The sequence below is a fragment of the Cydia fagiglandana genome, chromosome 23 (assembly GCF_963556715.1).
Source record: "Cydia fagiglandana chromosome 23, ilCydFagi1.1, whole genome shotgun sequence".
Taxonomy (NCBI): domain Eukaryota; kingdom Metazoa; phylum Arthropoda; class Insecta; order Lepidoptera; family Tortricidae; genus Cydia; species Cydia fagiglandana.
The window spans coordinates 8,851,800-8,870,093 of record NC_085954.1 but is presented as its reverse complement, the minus strand read 5'-3'; the positions used below and the strand labels follow the sequence as shown (position 1 = coordinate 8,870,093).

Below are 18,294 nucleotides of genomic sequence, written 5' to 3'. Positions count from 1 at the left end.
GTTTGACCAGACCGCCATAAAATATAAGAAGAAGAAACATCTATCAAAAAGTACGTACAATGGAATGTCCTAATCTAAATTCTTAACGTCAAAGATGTCAAATTAATTGAAAAAATCATGAAAAAAATACAACAGCACTGCGAGAATGCTTAGAAAATTTGAATTCTTTTAAAATATATTTAATTTAAAATAAAATGTATTTCCGCCATAAAACTTATAACTGTATAAAATCCTATTTACGTCTCTGGAGTCGCAGTATTTCGAAAACTTCTCGTATCATTCCTAGACCTAACTTGTCGGCATTGGCGTACCAGCCAGCATTTGTGGAAAAGCATGTATATCAAGAATGGGAGAGGGATGGTCTGTTCACACCGGAGAATTTCAGTTCTAAACCATCTTTCAGCATGGTGCTCCCGCCGCCTAACGTTACTGGGAAGTTGCATTTAGGTTAGTTAACCAGTTAACTTCAGTATATGGATAATCTATTTATTTTTGTTATATGTATGAAAAAGGGCCCAGTTTATGTGGTATGGCTTGCCTTGTCAAGATATAGAACTCGAAAGCTATAAGGACTAAAAACCATGGTCGCAATGAATAAATGATTTATGATTTTAAAAAAGTGTTAAGGTTTCCTATCCTAATTTATGATGTATGAAGTTGTTTTATGAAAGTTATATTCTGTTATCAGAATACAGGTGTATTCCCATTTGTCCATGCCCTATGTAACCACCTCCATATATGAGGCAGGAACAGGTCGGAATGATTAATATGTGCCTATTCCAATCCGTGCCCGGCGGAGACAAATGCGAATACCTTTTTTTTTATGTGATTTGAACTTTATTGTTTGTTATAAGCTATCATTAAGAATAACTATAGAGAAAACAATACATAGATTGCTCACTCCATACATCAGTTTTGGTACCAAAAATACTATTATTTTCAGTCAACATCTAGCATTGAGTAGCGGAATGATCAGTACTGCTACTCAATGCTAGATGTTGACTATGAAAATAATAGTCTTTTGGTAACAAAACTGATTTATGGAGTGAGCACTCTTGTCTTACTATATTTATTTATGGAACTAACATCTGCCTAATAACAGCAACAAGTATCTTTAAAATTCCCGCTTTAAAATGTTCTGAAACTTACTTTCAGGTCATGCTCTGGCCGGCACAGTTCAAGATGTAATAGTCAGAAGGAAGAGGGCTACAGGCCACAATGTGCTCTGGTTACCAGGCACAGATCATGCCGGTATTGCTACACAGGTATTAAAGTCAATAATGCCTAGCTGCTTTGTCTCACTACTTTAGAAACTTCGAAAGTGAAATTTACCAGTCACTATTCGGTGCAGGAAAACATTGTGAGGAAATCGGACTAATCCCAGTAAGGTCTAGATCACCCTCTGGGTTGGAAGGTCAGATGGTAGTTGCTTTCGTAAAAACTAGTGCCAATTCTCGGGATTAGCTGCCAAGCGAAACTCAGGCTCCCATGAGCCGTGGCAGAATGCCGGGATGCCGGGGGCCACAGGAAGATGGATGGAAGAGCAAAAATTGTATACAAAAACACTGGCATAAGTGATATTACATATACCTTTTGCCTTTTCATCTTTGTAAACATGAAATAAAATAAAGGATAAGTAGTATACTGCCCTGCTAAGCCAAATAGCGCTATCTCAAAAGAAAATTCATTGCTAAATTTAGTTTCTATTACTGAGAATTCCATTTTCAAAATCATTCGTTTTTGAGATAGGGCTATTCGGCTTAGGAGGGCAGTATAATAAATATAGATATTAAATAATAAGAGCCTATTAGAAATTAACTTCGTCATACTACAGTTCCATAGTCTAATAAAACATGGTCTTCTCTTCCCAAAGTGACACAAGCCTACGTCACAATAACATGGCCGCTATATATAGCGCTATCGCATATTATCATATAGCGCTGTCGCATGATGATTGATGACGTAGGCTTGTGTCAGTCACGTGACCACGAAAAGACGGGAAGAGAGTACCAGGCAGAGTATATTATCATACCATGCTACAGTTCTATTTTTATTCTAGGGTGTTGTTGAAAAATATCTAAAAAGCCGTCACAATCTCACCCGCCACGAGTTGGGACGCGACAAATTTAACAAAGAAGTCTGGAAATGGAAAGAGGAGCATGGCAATACCATCTGTCAACAACTCAGATCTATGGGCTACTCTTTAGATTGGGACCGAGAAATGTTCACAATGGACCGGAAGCATATAAATGCTGTGAAGTGTGCGTTTATAAGACTGTTTCAGAAGGGATTAATTTATAGACAGACGGCGTTAGTGAATTGGTGTAATGCTCTGCAATCTACCGTTTCGGATATGGAAGTGGATAATATGGAGATTACTGGTCCAACGGGTATGTAATTATGTATATGTTATTACAGGCGTGGCTCACTCCGCGATTTCGTCGCTTTGCATGAGGTAGCTACTCGTACAAGTACATCCGTTCCATCCAATTTTGGTGGCTAGCCATAAGCCGCGCGTGGCGCTGTCGCCACCTAGCAGCCATATCTGATCGTAACAATTTTCGGTTACTGATGAATAGTGATGAAGTTAAAATGACGTCACAATGTTTGTGACTCCCCCCTCCCCCATGTCACATTTTCTTGACCCCCTCCCTCCCCCTAAACGTGTGACGTAATTAATGGATGACCCCTAATTTGACTTGACCGTTATTCGATGCTTTTAATGGCACGTCGTTTCCCGCTATTGTTTTGCTAAATCCCTAAAAACCTTGAATATACTTCAGATGATAAAGTTACAGTTTAATTGCCACAATCTGTCCGACCGATCTGTTCCGTTTGCCAGGGGACAATTCTACTAAAGGCTTGGTCAAACATACGGCGCGACGCAGCGCCGCGTCCGCGCCGCGCGACCGCGGCACATGCTAACAGGTTACCGACGTCAAACAGACTGCGTCCCGCCGGTATCACGCCCCGCTTCTGTCGCGCCCCGCGCCGCGCCGTCCCTTGCGTCCACGCGGCGCGTGCGCAGCGCTGCGCCGCGCGGACGCGGCGGCCCGCCGCGTCGCGCTGGGTCACATCAGTCGGATCGGACGTTAGGCAGCGAGCGGTGCGCCGCGTTCCCGCGCGGCCGCGCCGCGTTCACGCGCGCCTTGAGGGCGTGTTGAGAGCGTGAGGCCGGCGCGATCGGTGCGCGCCCTGTTTGACCAGGCATCGCGTCGGCATCACGCGGCGCTGCGTCGCGCTCTGTGTTTGGCCAGGCCTTAAGATGCGTAGTAAATGTCTCATTGTGTTAAGGACTTATATTCTACCACAAAAATGGATTTTTATTTTTTAGTTAACCCTTCAAGTGTATTACATAATATTAGAGTTCTTGAAATTATAATTTTCTGTCAATTCAATTTCAAATAAGTACTTAGACATGTCCTGCAGCGGAATTTGCCACGCGAAAAGGTAATTTAAATAACATAAACCCCAAGTTTAAGAGTGACCCAGGAGAACGTAACCATGGCAACGAGTAACAAGAAAATGTCGATTCATCTTCATACCTAGTGTCCTATCAAGAGTGTACCTACTTATACATGTTTATGAATTTTATAACTAGATATGTATTAACCTTTTGGCCGCCGGACCTAGTCCGCAAAGACGGTCACTCACACGCCAGAGTAAATTCTAAGTAAACAACTAATAAAAAGTTTAGGGATTGCAAAATGTGATATCGATATTTACAATTTATGGTAAAAATCTTCTCAATTTGGCTTTGTTCTTAACCAACTTTAATTTATTTCGAGAATGCCAAAAATTAACATATTTTTTACACACGACAATGTTAAAAATAAAGGTCTTTATCATTAAAAACAACCACTAAACAATATCGATTCATGACATAATATCACCGCACTAGGCTCTACTAGAAGTCTTGTATACATGACAACGGCGCGCATGGACTGCCCGCAGTGCAGACCGACAAGGACCGTTTCCGCGCGGATTAAGTAATAATAGTCTCTAGGTCAACGGCGTAAGCGCTTGTCGGTACGTAAACTTTATAAGCGTTAGGTTAGAGCCGCGCATCGTGTGTCGATAATATAAATGTACCGGAACTGCATTGGGGAAAATGACACGTGGGTTGAATTGTCAATGAGTGAAGAACAATAATATTGGAAAAGGGTGGGTATCAGAAATGTTCGGGAATGCATGTTTCACATTCGACATGTTCCTTAGAAGAGCTTGTCAATTCCCGTATTACACCCTCCCTACCATAATAATTTTTCGTCAATTTCAAATACATAACATTCTCATAGTTAGGCGACACTGACTAGTCCGAGCGTCCGCCTGTAGGTACCATTCTTGTGCGAAGCGGTCACTGCAGGGTATCACTCCCCACTACACTATCATCTCAAAATGAATCATTTTTTCTGCAAATAGACCACAAGGACAGATTTACTTGTCTGACTCTACTATGGACAGCTGAACAAGTTCCCTGAACTCCAGCTATAGTTATGCCTGTCTCTCTCTCGTTTAACGTATTCTAGTTACTAGTTATCACCAATTGGCATTTAACAGGTGTTCAAATGCTTAAATAAAACCAGATTGGCCACTTGATATTTATTTTGAATATTCTCTAGAGATGCACCGGATATTCGGTTACTATCCGGTATCCGCCCTATTTGGCCAGTATTTTAATATCCGGCCGGATACCGGATAGTGCCCTGCTATCCGGCCGAATACCGGATAGTACCATTGCTTGATTTTGGAGTAAACAAATTGGATTTAAGAAACAGTCACGGTCACAATCGTACTTGTTTATTATTTTAAAACAATTTAGAGATTCAACTGACTTGTACGCGCACTCATTTCGAACCTAGAAATGTGTCCGCGCGAACGTTCACTTAGAAACAGGTCAAAACTGCAGAATGCGCACCTGAAAAACCGAAATGTAGGTGCAGCTCTGCTGGCCGATATTCGGCGGCCGGATACCGGATATTCGGCCGATGGTCAGGCCGAATATCCAGTATCCGCCCAAACAACTATCGAACTATATTCTCATATCGAATTAACATTCCCATCCCTAGCTGTCTTGTATACAAGACAACGGCGACGAGGAACATGAAAAACGTTGAAAACTGGAGCAATTTTTTTGATTGCCTTATTATAAAAGAATGGATTTATTTATCTGCTTTAAATGCAATTATTTTAAAAATCAAAGACCTAAAACATTAACACGAGTGTAAAAATATGCTACAATTGATGTTTTTTCACATTTACCGAGCGGTTGAATTTGTGTCTTGTATACAAGACAGCGGCGCCAGTGTATCGTTCTATCGTTGTCTTGTATACATGCCAACGGCGGTCAAAGGGTTAACAGTATAAGTGTCTTGGCTGTAGCTGTAAACTTATACTTCTTGTTTGCCTGAATAAAGAATACCTAACTTTATTTTAGAGTTCCGGTTACCAGGATACAATGAGCCAGTGAAGTTCGGCCAGCTATATGACTTTGCGTACAGGATATGCGACAGTACGAAGGAGGTTGTGGTATCGACAACTATGCCCGAGACAATGTTGGGAGACGTGGCCGTAGCTGTGCATCCAGATGATCCCAGGTATTGGATGTGATCCTTATTGGGATCAATCTGATTATTCGTAGCTTACAATATTTTCTTTCATTAAAATAGCGATTTTTTTACCAGGTACACACACCTCGAAAAGAAGCGAGTCATCCATCCTTTCAACGGCAGAACTTTACCCATCATTTTCGACAGTTTCGTCGACATGAAATTCGGGACTGGAGCCGTCAAAGTAACCCCTGCCCACAGCAAAATAGATTATGAGGTTGCTAAGCAACATAAGCTGGAGCTCCATCAAGTCATAGATGAACAAGGAAATATTATAAACTCTAAAGAGTTCAATGGATTAAAAAAGTATGACTGTCGAAAAGAAATTGTTAAGAGATTAGATGAATTGGGACTTCTAAAGAAGATTACACCGCATTCGATGACTCTACCTATATGTAGTAGAACCAATGATATTATAGAATATTTACCTAAAGAACAGTGGTTTTTAAACTGCAGTAGTTTAAATAAAAAAGCAATAGATGTCGTAGAGAAGGGAGAATTAAACATACAGCCTGAGAAATTTGTAAACAATTGGATGAACTGGTGTAAAGATGATAGAGATTGGTGCGTTTCGAGGCAATTATGGTGGGGGCAGGAAATTCCGGGATATAAGTGTAGTTACGGATCATACGTCACTTGGGTCGCGGCTTATGATGAAAATGAAGCCAGAAACATAGCTGCAAAACTGTTAGATACAGAAGCAGATAGAATTCAAGTGGAAAAAGACACAGATGTTTTGGATACTTGGTTTTCATCAGCAATTTATCCGTTTTCTTCTTTAGGTTGGCCTGATAAATATAGCTTGGATTACGACAAGTTCTATCCCTTGAGCTTAATGGCCACCGGGCATGATATCTTAGGTTTGTGGGTGCACAGGATGGTAATACTTGGTCTCGAATTGACTGATAACCTTCCATTTAAAAATGTATTACTCCATGGAATAATTTGCGATAATAAGGGCTCAAAAATGTCTAAAAGCAAAGGCAATGTTATAGATCCTATAGATGTTATAAACGGAATATCTTTAGGTGAACTTAAAAAGAAGACCGAGAAGATGTATGCAGATGGGATTCTAAGTAAAAGCGAATTGGTAAAATCTTTGGAATACCATAAGAGCAATTTTTCGAATACTAAAGGAATACCAGAATGCGGAGTGGATGCATTGAGGTTCACATTATTGTCACAAGATATAAAGTCGCATTTTGTCAACTTTGATGTGAACATGTGCCATGCAAACAAATTATTTTGTAATAAAATATGGCAGAGTGTGAAATACACCAATCTACAGTTTGCTAAATTGAAAGAACCGCCGAAAAAGAGGACCATTTTTGAAAATGATTTGACTGTCTTTGATGCATGGATTTTGAGCAGACTGGCACATATGATAGGTATAGTTGACGCAGCTATGGAAAACCATGATTTCCACTTGGCTACAAAAGCTTTAAGAACTTTCATTTATAACGAATTCTGCGATGTGTACTTGGAAACTACCAAACCAGGATTTGAACACAAAAACCAGAAGATTGGTTATGCCCATGCTCATACTTTGAGCACTGTTTTAAACGCATCTCTCAGATGTTTAAATCCATTTATGATATACTTGACATATGATCTGATACCAAAGATACCTCAATTCGAAGAAAGTATTATATACAATTTTAATGATTATAACGAAAAATATTATAAGTACCCTCAACCTGATCAGTTTAGAAAATGGAGAAATATTAAATTGGAAACTCAAGTAGATCAGTTTCTAAGTGTTATATTTTTAATTAGACAACTGAAAGGATGTTATAATATATCTAACACACTTAGGCCAACCGTGTGTATAAATACAACAAATAAAGTGTTAAAGGATGATATAAATAACTTTAGTGATATAGTAAAAAATCTAACAAAATGTAACACCATTAGTTTTGGTGAAGTTACAAACAAAAATTTCGTAAGTGGACAGCTAGATAAAGATACTAAAATATATGTAGAATTATTAGGTGAAGATAGAGATTTAGCTATGAAAGAAGCTAAAGCTAAACTAATGAAAAAAATAAGAAAGGTAGAAGATTATTTAGCTAAATTAGAACAGAAGATGTCTAGCCCGAATTATATGAAATTGTCAGAAGTCACGCGAATGATAGACAGAGAAAACGAAAAGATTAAAAGAGACGAGTTAATGCAGTTGAAACGATTAGTTGTTGATAATGATGATGTATTATTGAAAGACGACAAAGGGAAAGATGATCACGTGAAATTGTCCTAGTCGCTTAACTCACCGTAAAAGAATTTCAATCATAGTTAGGTTGCAATTGATTTGAATTGAAGTCAAGTATATGTTTACTTAGTCCTTTACATTGTGAAAAATGTAAACATATCTTTGATATCGACTACTTGTAATAGCGTTAAATATAAATTATAGATTTTGTTACAAGATGTGGTTTTCTATGATACCTTAACTAGATCATTCCGGCAGCCAAATTATTTTGATCTCAAATAAAAAAAAAATTTACTTTCTTGATTATACTCTTTTATAATGTAATGATAAAACTCAGTTTACAACAAACGATAAAATTTATTTAAAATAATTGACTTAATAATTTATAAGTTTATAACAATAATGGCCCCCTTGGAAAATAAAACCATTAATTTCAGATTTTCACATAAACATAAAAGCCAAATAACGGACATTCATAAGTTCACAACATAATCATAATATTCTTATTAATAAAATTCATAACTAATTCAATATAATAAATGAAAGACACAAACAAAACCTACTGCACTATGCACGCCAAAGTATAGCCAGCAACAAATATCTACACGAACAGAATTTCAAAAATATCTACCTGCCAAACAAAAAGTGGTATGTATGTTAGAATTTGTATTTTGTATCATATCAATATTTGCAACTGACTGTACAGACTATTTCATTTTAACATAAACCTTACATGACTAAGTTTCATTTTCCTGTGACAAAAAATATTTATCTACAATATTGTGTAGTATTGTTACATTTTAAAAATCTATTTTGTATGTATTTTAATAAGTAGGAAGTCACTTGTATTAGTACTTACTGTGGATTGATCAACTATTTCTTGTTGTCATTCTACTTATTTGGCCCCGTTACCCAGGAGACAACAGTAAGAAAGTTTAAGTTGTAATGATGTAACTCATTTTGCTAACATACTTAGTAGATGATGGCCCCCACAGAAATGGGCTTAAAATTTCCATTATAGTGTAAATTGTGGGTCTAAAGGGTGACAGGTGACGAAACCATAGCAACGAGCTAGTACAAGAAAAAATTGATCAACCCTTTTCCTTATGGAAGTTGTTAAGTAAAATACCCACTTTGTAATTGCAAAAATACACTATTATCTCTCATGGAACATGGAAACGTTGAAGACCGAGTAAAGTGACTATCTTCTATATTTCACAAGCTAAAACATTCTTACAGAACAACGTTTAAAATAATCAAATATAAACCGAGATAAACATCTATAATGAACGAAAACAACTCATTTTGGTTTAAACGCATATACACTATAAAACTAACTAAATACAAATTTATTTTAACTATTACATTTAGTGGGTCAAAGTGCACTTAAAATACACCTAGTATAACCAATTTAAAGAAAACATTTAAATTCTGACAGAATTAAGCAGCCGATTTGAACTTCCCTTATATGCATTTATCTATCCATCTAACATTTACTTGCTGCTATATATCATATTTGGTGAAGCGAAATATGTAAGTACAATCAAACAACTAGAATAATGCTACTCCACCGTAGAACCATTTCAAATTGACTAAACTAAAAGTGATAACGTCACTTTGACATGGTTTTACATTGGTCTAAACTGCAAAACGTAATTCAAGACATTGCCACTGCAATAATTTATTTGTAAAATTGTAAATTCCTTTAGATAAATAATCAGGCTAAGATAATTTACTTATTAGTAATTTTACTCCTACGATTTAAAATAGTACCTTTATTTACTTATTTTTACAGAAATACAAGACGCGCTAGTAAAAAGTGCCAACAAGTTTCTTACTTTTTTTGGTCTTGAATTACGTTTTGCAGTATAGAGTTAAAATTGGTTGACTGTATCTACTATTACTTATAAACGACACATCTAATTTTGAATTAAATTGTCAGATTGAGGTAGTCACATGGAAGCAACAGTTTGATTGTATCGTTCATAAGATTTTATATTCAAGCTTACGTCTTCAAAGAATACGTAATTTGCTGTCGTGGTTTCATTCATTTTCCTTGAAGTGACCCAGGAGACAGCAGTGATCGGGCAAAATTCGCAAGGTAATCGCATAGACGATGTTCATGAAGTAGCTGATTTAAATGCATTGTTCAGCAATTTTCTTTTACTGAGTTTTTGTTTAGTGAGTTTTTCGTTGTCTGAGTACCCACAACACAAGCCTTCTTGAGCTTACTGTGGGACTTAGTCAATCTGTGTAAGAATGTCCTAAAATATTTATTTATTTATTTATTTATTTATTTATTTATTTTCCTATCATATGTATATTTTTAGTGTCTTTAACAATGCTATAATTAAATTTTTTGACGTTTGACTCTGCATTCGGTTGATGTTACTAGTTACCACAATTTCGCAACGCATAAGAGGACGAATCAACTTTTAGACCGAGACTAATCTATAACGTTTATATGTACGAGTATTATATGTCCAAACAAGCGATAGACTAAAAATTCAGATAAAGATAAAATTGGAAACGTAGTTCTTGGTAACTCCAGAGACATTTTTGTTAACGCCAGAGACGTGAAAAGTGTAGGCCTAATAGTTGCTTCGTCCAAGAACCGTTACAGCCATTGGAAAACCAGTGAAAATTTGAAATTTATATCACACGAATGCGCTCGGGAATTCTTTGAGTTTTGCAATGGATGTTATGCACGATGCGGCAGTATTTATCACCGGAAAGTCAAAACATGGCTCTTTTAGCCAATGTCAGTTAATACTGAAGCTACGATACTATGATCTCTTTGTTTTCTTAGCTTTTCCTCGCTGGCCCATCTTCTTTTTGCCCGAATGCAAAACGATGCATTTCTTACGGTTTGCTGGAAATAAATAATTGACCCTTTAATGAATGGTTTGATGTTCTATCAAAGGTGAAAGATAGAGTGGGGTATTTAATTGATTAGTTCCTAATAATTCGCCGGATTCTCGTTTAGTGGGATTGTGACGTACTAAAGTAAATCCGGCGAAACAGGAATTCGGTAAATCGGGAACTAAATCATTTTACTGAGACAAGGGACTCAAGCGAAAACGAATTAAAACATGTTAATGTTTGTGTAAACATTTATTATTCCAAAAGTTCATTGAAACTCTCTATCTTCCCCATGGCTTCTGCAATTCTGTAACAAAATAAAGAAAACTTTAAGTTATTATGTATTGACTATTGTATTCTTATAAATAATTCAAATGCAATAATTCACTGCCACTGGCTTTATGAGTAAATGTACTTACATTTTAAAATATACTTAAATATAAATTATATCAACCTTCGTACATTCTCACAAAGGTCACATTGACGCGTCGCGCACGATAAGAAGTGCCGTTCAAGGGTTTAAAGAGTATCTTTCAAAATGTAAATATATTTTTTATTTAAATAATTACTGACCTGCCAAAAACTTCAACTTTTTTCCTTTTGTGCTCCTTGTCGAGTTCCTGTCGCGCCCTTTTAATACTAATAAATTCCCTTTCATATTGAGCTAAAACAAGAGAAAATTAACTGCAATCGTTATGGACAGGACACAACATTTTATTCAATAGTATTTTTTAATAATTGGGTGAATCAACTATTTCATGTTGTTGTCCTCGAACTATTATTAAAAGGGCTTATCACTACCATAAAAATGCTTGTTTAATTAAATGCCGTGAAACCAGGATTTAAAGAGTGACCCAAGCGACTGTAAGCGAGTGACAAGGAAAGGTTGGTTCACCCAATCACAAAAATATAGATCAACCAAAAATAAAGCTTTAGCTGACCATATTGTGGCACTGAGTGTCACTAAGGTAAAAGCCACTTATTCATTTAGAGCTCATTATGATGTGTATCTCTCTGTTGTATTCGCATGTGTTGTATGTTTAATTAGGGATATCATACAGACATTGGCAGCTACATTTTGGTGAATCTATAAAACTAAGGTGTTAAATAAATTTATTAAAATTTTGTGAAGATAATATACTTACCCGTCTTAAGCTATCATCCTTTTTTGTACACCACAATATGGTCACTAAAGGTTTTATTACAAAATAATATAATATTTTTTTTTATTGGTGGTCTATGTTTTGAAGGGGGCACAAAAGGAAGAGAGGAAGGCCTACTCTTCGATGGTCAGATGACATTAAGAGGATAGGCGAAGTGGACTGGCCTAGGAAAGCCAGAGACCGCAGTACCTGGAAAGACTTGGAAGAGACCTATGTCGGAGGACAAGCTGAAGTTGTCGATGGAAAGTAGAAAATAGTTAATGGTAATATGTATATAATTGTATAGTGATAAGATATATTTTTTAAGTAGATAGATGTTACAAAACTTCAGTATTAAAGGCTATTTTTTTTATTTTTATTTTTATTATGTTTCGAATAAGAGATTTTTTTCTCTTTTGTAAACTGTTAAGTAAAATTTTTTAAATTGATATTTTGTACAATTGTTTATCGTGACGCAGGAGACAATATGTTGCTTAAAAATACTTTCAAAGATCATAAAAAAATATTGATACAATGATGATTTTGTTGACATAATTGTAATTTTAAAATTGATTCTTCCCCCGTCATACTTTTGTGTGTGACTCAAGAGATACCAGGACAATTAGTAACAACATCTATCTATGTAGAAAATCAGAAGAATTTTTTTTTCTTTTTACACATAATAATAAAATAATAATACACAACTGACCAAAAAAAAGAGTGTATTGTTTTTAAAACTGCTATTTAGTCAGCTATCTATGGTATATGGAGTCTAAACCGTAAAATTATTCAATGTTAGTTTGGCTTATTAGCATCGTTTGCAGACATTTCTGCTTGTTAATATTTAAATTAGCACTTACTAAGTTTGGCCATATCCAGCCCCTTCTCTTTCTTCTTCTCATCCTCATGCCATTTCACATGCTTCACCAGACAGAAGAGGTACTTGAAGCTCTCCGAGCACTTCGCACAAGCGTACATCATCTCTCCTTTCTCCACCTTCTCCGGACCGTCGGGGTAGGGGAGGTCATCTTCGCATTTGTCTGCATTTTTGATGACACCTCCAGGGAGGATTTCGAGGGTTGGCCAGCTGTCTGGTGGCTTTATGTCTGTGTGTTTTTGCTCCGGGACTATATCCTGGTAAAAAGTGTAATCATGGTTTACCATTGTGAAATCAAAAATTGTAACTGTTTTTGGAAAAAAATTTGAAAATAATAAAACGTTGTGCACTGGCTCTCATTAATGGTGCATTTACAATATTGACAAAGCAGTTATAAAATAGTATGTAAAATGAACTTTGTTTTATATCATAGTGATATATATTTTTTATCTAGTTCATAGCCATCAAAATATTGTTTAGAAAATGCATGAGGTTTGAAGATGTACAGCAGAAGTAGCCAGTCAGAAGTATTCAAATTGATCCTAAATCACCCTCGCTCTCTCAATAATAAAGTTAAATCAATTTTAACACTTTCGCAACCGGGATAAAAACGGCGCACTACCCCAGAAACCGGTCGTCTATATCTGCGTACAAAAGAACCCGCTGGGCGGGTTGTCCGGCATCTGAGCAAACATTACGAGTGCCTACCAGGCGGGTTCTCGGTAGTCAAAGTGTTAAATCACGTTTGTTGTATGGGGGCTCCCATACAGTGGGGCTCCACTTAAATATATGATTCTGTTTTTAGTATTTGTTGTTAAAGCAGAAACATAAATATATCATCTGTGAAAATTTCAATTGTCTACCTATCACGGTTCATGAGATACAGCCTGGTGACAGACAAATGGACAGAGGAGTCTTAGTAATAGGATCCCGTTTTTACCCTTCGGGTACGGAACCCTAAAAATTAACCACTACTGGCCACATTCAAAATTGTGACCTTTGGCACCACTGTTCCAATAGTTTTAATCAAATAAGGTCCCAAAGGACTTTGAACCCTGCCAGAAGTGGTGGATTATTTTGACTGCTCAACTATTTCTGCTGCTGTCTCAACTGTAACATGAACAAAAACACTTGCAAAATAATAGTATAAGCAAAAGAACTATTACATTTTCTGTCACATCTCTTACTATCGGAATTTCATCCAACGGCTCGAGAACTTCTGGAACAATCATCTCTGCGGTGTCACTGTCGTCTTCAACCACTTCTTCAGACTGAATGGACACCATACTCCCAATGTTTGAGTCCTCATCATCATTGACTACACAATCGTACTCAATGTCATCAATAACACAGGTTTCTAGTTCTTCACAATTCCTTTCTCTCGAGGGCTGTATGTCCTCCATACGCACTAGTGGCACGTTGTCAAGCTCTTCACTGTTTTCTATCGCGCTGGCCGCGGACATTTTTGATAAAGATAGAATAAATGTTGATCGTTAGGCCCTATCAAAACATTACGGTATTATGACGATATGTAACGTAGTTGAAGAGCTTAATTCTACCAGCGTTGTTAATGAAGTGTAAGCAATAGTTTACAACGCAAAATTGCTAATGGGAGTAGAGGAGAAATCCATTAATTCAACAAAAATGTTATAAGGCTGACCTAAGTACACATCAACTCCATTTTGACAATCAATTTTTAGTGTTGCCAGTGTGAGTAGTTAAAATTTTTCCACATCGGTAGTCTGTTTATTTATTCGTATGGCATTCATTATGAGTCGTTCCACAGTTTTATTTACAAATTAATGTCTAGGTTCTTCACCCATTGGGCTGCGTTATCACTAAACGCTATTAAGTCCAGAGGGTCACCAGGGTACATTCGTTTTGGGCACTCGTGAATTATATGGTGGATAGATTGAATAGGCGCTCCGCAATCACATTCCGGTGAGTTTTTCCACCCACACCGAAACATAAAATCGCCAGATCGACCGTGCCCTGTGCGAAGTCTATTAAGCTGGCACCATTGCCGTCTTGGGGCCGAGAAGCTTTTGGGTCTTTCAGTGGGATTGTAATCGCTGTAGGCTGTAGGCAGGTTGGAATTCCATTTCTCCGTAGTCTGTTATTGAGGTCAAATAAGAAGTATGAAAATATAGTTGCATCTCTTTCTTTAATATGTAAAACGAAAGTGACTCATATTCGCAAGGCAGTAACAAACAAACCACGAAGTGAGATAATATAAATAAATATAGATGGTCAAACCAATCTTGTCAGTAGAAAAAGGCGCGAAATTAAAATTTTCTATGGGACGATATCCTTTCGCACCTACATTTTTCAAATTTGCTGCCCTTTTCTATGGGACGATTACCCTTCGCACCTATATTTTTTAAATTTTCCGCCTTTTTCTAGTGACAAGATTTGCTTGACCAAGTATAAATACTACGGTACTTCACAGTTTCTTATCGCGTTGTATCACATTCACTGCCCCCGACCAGGCGTGTCTCACTCCGCGATTTCGTCGCTTTGCTACAGGTAGGTAAAAGTACATCCGTTCGGCCCCAATTTTGGGGTTTGCCATAAGCCGCGCGTGGCGCTGTCGCCACCTAGCGGCCATATCTGTGCTGATCGTAACAGATGCGTTTTCTTAGAGAGTGAGTCTTCTGTGTTCTGTACTTAGTACTATTATTTATTTTGTGCCCCGACGCACATGTGCGTTCACCGTCATACAAGTTTGTTCCTAGGCCACGGTCCCTGGCAGTGAATGCGTTAAGGTTTTATGAAAGGTATTTTATTTTGCCTGATAAATTATATAACGGGTATCTTCTAGAGATGCAACGGATAGTTGTTTGGCCGGATACCGGATATTCGGCCTTACCATCGGCCGAATATCCGGTATCCGGCTTCCGAATATTCGGTCAGCGGAACTACTTTATACCTACATTTCGGATTTTCAGGTGCGCATTCTGCAGGTTTGACCTGTTTCCTAGTAAACGTTCGCGCGGAGTCATTTCTAGGTTCGAAATGGGTGCGCGTGCAAGTCAGTGGAATGATTAAATTGTTTTAAAATAATAATCAAGCACGATAATGACCGTGCCTGTTTCTTAAATCCAATTTGTTTACTCCGAAATCAAGCAATGTTACTATCCGGTATACGACCGGATGGTAGGTGACTATCCGGTATGCGGCCGGATAGTAAAATAATTGCCGGATAGGCTGGATACCGGATACCGGATAGTAACCGGATATCCGGTGCATCTCTAGTATTTTCTATAATTTAATAAGGGATGCATTGCAAAATAAATACATAAGTATTTAAGGACGATTTATAAAGTTCTTTCTAATGCTAAAAATAGTTATTTGTGTAACAAGAGAGCAAAGTTAGTTTTTGTTACAAGAGAACTTGAGTTCCGAGTAAGCGCCTAGATTATGAGCGCAGGGAGCCGATTTTTGAAATTCGACCACTCGATTTCGTGTATTTTGTTAAATGATATCTCCACTACTATGCATTTAAATTCGACTAATAGAATTGAAATCGAGTGGTCAATACCACTAGATTCCAAATTTCGATCGCTCGTATTTCAAAAATGAGCATTTCTCCGTTTTCCACCGATTTTCGAGTGACGAAATCGATTGATCGAAATTCAAAAATCGGCCCCCAGTGAGGAATTGAAAAAAGAAAGAAATCGTTCTCGAGTTACCACTCTACCGAGTTAGATCAAAAAAAGTCTGCAGATCAATGCCCCATAATATTTAGCTTAAAAGCATATCCAACCAGCTTCTGCTTATACGATAAAAGCACATCATAATGCGCCTACTTAAATTGTAATAGCACTTTCACACAATACTTACAAATAAGTACATTGCAGGCGTGCTTTTAATCTTCGGCCCTGGCGGGCTTTTAAGCCTCTAAGGCTGTTGTTGTTGTTGTTGTTGCATTAAAAGCTTTTATGCTACAAGGATAAAATTAACATTGTGACGCAGTAAAAAGGATTAAACATAAAAGATACAAGGCCACTTACCAAACAGGTAAACAAGGAGATCCTCTCTGCAAGTAGGTACCTTCAGTTGATTTCATTGTTATCAGAGAGCAGAGGGCCAACCTGTAAAACCGAAATTCGTAAATCTTACTTCAATGAAGGCGTAATTAGAGTGACAGAGAAACATTCGGTTTCACGTTTTCGCGGTTAGATATAGCCCAGACTTTGCATTATCAGTACCGCAGAGGTTCCCAATATTTGCAGTGACCCTGGATAGAAAACACCCATAACTCAGGAACAAATATTTGTGATAAACACACAAATAAATGCCCTTACCAGGATTCGAACCCGGGACCTCCTGCTTCGTAGGTCACTACCGACTAGGCTAGGAGGCCGTTAAATAAAACATAAAATAAAATAAACATAAATGCATCCCCAGAGGCCCATCCCCCTGCATTAGACAAGCTATTTGAAAAGTTTTTGTTGTTGACCAATCAGTTGCAGCAGCAGCGGTGAACAAAACATGATTTTTCTTTGTTAGTCGAGTTGTTTGCGCGGTGCCATAGATATGTAAATTGTATGAACTGTCAATTGGTTTGCGATAGGTCTGTGACTGCGTCGATAAGCGGGTTTTCGCGATAGGCCTTCTTTAGAATACACGAGATGAGACGAGATGACACGGTGTAACATGAGGAAACCGAATAATTTTAACCACGCATTTCTGAGGTCAAAAGAAGTAAAAAATGTAATGAGTTAAGGACAATTTCGCAAAAAAAAAATTTTTTTGTTTTATGTTATTGGTAAACTTGTCACTTAAAATTGATTTTTTCATTTTTTTTTCGTAAAACCCACTTTTTGCAAAGTGTTACTTGTCACTTTTTGACATCTATCGATAAGGATATTTAGACTACGTCCCATAGCAGCAACATCACCATCAAAATGGCCTTTTACACTATGTAACAATAAAAACTTGTTTTTTTTTTTAAATTAATAATGTCTCTGAAACTAGGCGAATTTCAAAAAAGTTTATAGGACATTTTTGTCTCTAAATATGATCAGGAATACGCTGTTAAAATTATTCGGTTTCCTCTTGTTACACCATGTGTACGCCTACCCGTCACCTCACCTTTTAGCCACTAAAGGTTGACTCTCGCTAGACCCGGCCGTGCCCGGGCCGAGATGTCCGACATGTCATCTTTTATGATAGCTGATCGGTGATCACGTAGCGCTTTCCATAGAGAACGGAGCTCTGGAAGCTCTGGCCCAGCCGCGGCCCGGTCTAACGTGAGTCATCCTTAAACCTTCGACAGAATAACGACCTTAGTTCGTTATCTCATTCAGAACCTCATATTTATGATATCACATGCAAACAATTATTATAATCTAATTTAAAAATAATAGGGTACCGTAAACCGGGGATACTTTGAACAATTTTAGAGTTTGGCACCATTTTTTGACGATCCTAATATAAGTAAAAATATGAAATAAAAATATAATAATCGGTTTTTTTTTCTCTTCTTTCCGCCTGCCAAATAAAAAAAAATTAGGACTTATAATTTTTTTCAGAAAAAAAAAACAACGCGATCAAATTTATATTGAGAATGGGGTTACTTTGAAACCACTT

At 37.3% G+C, this 18,294-nt stretch overlaps 2 protein-coding genes across 4 annotated transcripts; one reads left to right on the top strand and one right to left on the bottom strand.

Moving 5' to 3' along the window:
* The first annotated feature begins 101 nt into the window (after positions 1–101).
* LOC134675995 (valine--tRNA ligase) lies at positions 102–8,034 on the top strand. Its single transcript, XM_063534304.1, has 5 exons — positions 102–447; positions 1,156–1,265; positions 2,060–2,390; positions 5,438–5,597; positions 5,685–8,034. Exons 1-5 carry the CDS (start codon positions 195–197, stop codon positions 7,864–7,866), a joined length of 3,036 nt encoding a protein of 1,011 aa, XP_063390374.1. The 5' UTR covers positions 102–194; the 3' UTR covers positions 7,867–8,034.
* Positions 8,035–8,155: 121 nt separating this feature from the next.
* On the bottom strand, positions 8,156–14,395 carry LOC134675996 (uncharacterized). Of its 3 annotated transcripts, none has more exons than XM_063534306.1 (4): positions 13,887–14,395; positions 12,683–12,956; positions 11,254–11,344; positions 10,847–10,987 (listed from the first exon to the last, which is right to left on the bottom strand). In XM_063534306.1, the coding sequence occupies exons 1-4, from the start codon at positions 14,160–14,162 to the stop codon at positions 10,936–10,938; spliced, it is 693 nt and encodes a 230-aa protein (XP_063390376.1). In that variant the 5' UTR covers positions 14,163–14,395; the 3' UTR covers positions 10,847–10,935. The 3 variants fall into 3 exon arrangements, with proteins under 3 accessions (XP_063390377.1, XP_063390376.1, XP_063390375.1); XM_063534305.1 differs by having other exon boundaries at positions 10,848–10,987; positions 13,866–14,395; XM_063534307.1 differs by lacking the exons at positions 10,847–10,987; positions 11,254–11,344 and adding an exon at positions 8,156–10,690 and having other exon boundaries at positions 13,866–14,395.
* Positions 14,396–18,294: the final 3,899 nt, after the last annotated feature.